This window comes from Sorex fumeus, unplaced genomic scaffold (genome assembly GCF_029834395.1).
Source record: "Sorex fumeus unplaced genomic scaffold, SorFum_2.1 ptg000051l, whole genome shotgun sequence".
NCBI lineage: Eukaryota > Metazoa > Chordata > Mammalia > Eulipotyphla > Soricidae > Sorex > Sorex fumeus.
The window spans coordinates 10377764-10380102 of record NW_026606108.1 but is presented as its reverse complement, the minus strand read 5'-3'; the positions used below and the strand labels follow the sequence as shown (position 1 = coordinate 10380102).

General features: G+C 38.1%; 1 protein-coding gene across 1 annotated transcript; it reads left to right on the top strand.

The window, feature by feature from the left end:
- Positions 1-228: 228 nt before the first annotated feature.
- LOC130033025 (olfactory receptor 2T1-like) lies at positions 229-1910 on the top strand (the record flags this gene model as incomplete). The annotated part of the gene is made up of 2 exons (XM_056124727.1): positions 229-292; positions 1063-1910. Coding segments are annotated over 2 exons (912 nt in total), but the record flags the coding sequence as incomplete, so codon positions are not given.
- Between the last annotated feature and the right edge of the window lie 429 nt (positions 1911-2339).

Here is a 2339-nt window from a genome sequence, read left to right as displayed (position 1 = left end):
GATTATTTGTGTACAGTTCACTAAAATGCTCATATTTTTATAACATTAGAAAATTACTGATTCAATAATTATTGGTGAATTAGGGTTTAATATGAATACCCCTGCTATATTTCTCAGAATTCTTAACTGCTAACGATAAAACATCAAAATTCCAATCATAATTTTAATGTTAATTTATTATCATTTTGTATTTCTGTAGTTTTATTATTTCTGCTTTCATTTCCCTCTGTATCTTATTGGCAGTCCACGCCAGTTTCTTTCATATCCTTCTGTATTTTACTGGATGTCAGTAGTAAAGTTTCTTTGTGCTCATTAAACAGCCTTGCCATTTTGTCTTTGAATTCTTTATCAGAGAGGTCATGTATGCAGGTATTCTTTGTTGAGTCTTCAGGGCTCTTATCTTCATCACTCCTCCTGGTGAGGATCTTGTTGTTTCCCCATGATGCCCATGGTACTCTGAAGGTGGATCCTTCCAGCACACTATAAAGTTATTGGTGCTGGCAAATATACACTGGTAGAGGGATGAGTGTTGGAACACTGTATGACTGAAACCCAATCATGAACAGCTTTGTAATGTTCTATCTCATGGTGATGTTTCTTTTTGATGTTTCTTTTTCCCCTAAAACTAAACAAATATATATATATATATATATATATATATATATATATATGTGTGTGTGTGTGTGTGTGTGTGTGTGTGTGACCCAGAATCAGGATATATCTAATAATATAACCTGACATAATCTAGTCCATCAATTTTATTTAGAAATCTTTTAGAATATACTGATTGTTAGTCATCAGTACTAAAGTATCAAAAAAACCTTTAAAACTTTTCTGAAAACTTTTAGAAACATTGTAATCAAAATTATGCGATTATAATTATTTTCTGCTGCTATAATCTATTAATTTGGAAGATTCTAGGTCACTGCAACAGCACCAACATTGTGGAACTGATGGAAATTTACAACATATCTTCTACAGACTTCACCTTAAGGGGATTGTTTATTAGAAAAGATACTTCAGGTCTTATTTTTGTCATCATTTCTATCATCTTCTTTATAGCTCTAATAGCCAATGGGGTCATGATTTTCCTCATTTACACTGACTCCCGCCTCCACACCCCCATGTATTTCCTCCTCAGTCACCTCTCCTTCATTGACATGATGTATATCACCACCATTGTGCCTAAGATGTTAATTGATTATATTCTGGGTCAAAGAACCATCTCATTTGCAGGGTGCACTGTTCAGAACTTCCTCTACATCATTCTTTTGGGGACTGAATTTTTTTTATTGGGTCTCATGGCCTATGACCGATATGTGGCTGTCTGCAACCCTTTGAGATATCCCATTCTCATGAGCCGCCGAGTCTGTTGGATAATCGTAACAGGTTCCTGGTTTGGAGGCTCATTGGATGGCTTCATTCTAACCCCCATCACCATGAGCTTCCCCTTCTGTAATTCCCATGAAATTAACCATTTCTTCTGTGAGTTGCCTGCAGTCCTGAAACTGGCCTGTGCAGACATAGCTCTCTATGATACAATCATGTATGTGTGCTGTGTTTTGATGCTCCTGATCCCTTTTTCTATGGTGATTGTCTCCTATGCCCAAATACTGACCACAGTTTATCGTATGAATTCAGTGGAAGGGAAAAAAAAGGCACTCACCACCTGTTCATCTCATATCACAGTGGTGACCTTGTTCTATGGAGCCGCAATGTACATGTACATGGTACCACACTCTTACCACAAACCATTAGAGGACATAATTTTCTCCATGTTTTACACCATTCTCACACCCATGTTGAACCCACTCATCTATAGTCTGAGGAACAAGGATGTGACTGGAGCTCTAAGAAGGACACTGAACAGGTTCAAAAGTACTCAAAGAGTATCAGGGGATGATTTGTGATTACTGGTTTTTCCTGGAGCGATAGCACAGCGGTAGGGCGTTCGCCTTACAAGCGGCCAAGATGCCCGACCCAAGTTCGATTCCTCCGCCCCTCTTGGAGAGCCCGGCAAGCTACCGAGAGTATTCGATATGCCAGACACAGTAACAACGAAGTCTCCAATGGAGATGTTACTGGGCCCGCTCGAGCAAATCGATGATCAACGGGAGGGCCTTTACCTTTACCTTTAGATAAATGAGAGCCTCTGTGGATACTGTGATTATTTTGTTAAAGAAGGACTAAACTTGAAAGTAGAGGACCATTATGCAGGAGGGGGAAATGTTACTATAAAAATATCCTTTTAGTCAAACTTCATTTATTTCTTCTTTCCTTCATTATGTATTTTCATATGTATGCAAAATAAAGAATCTTTGGTGTCTAGAGAAACATGT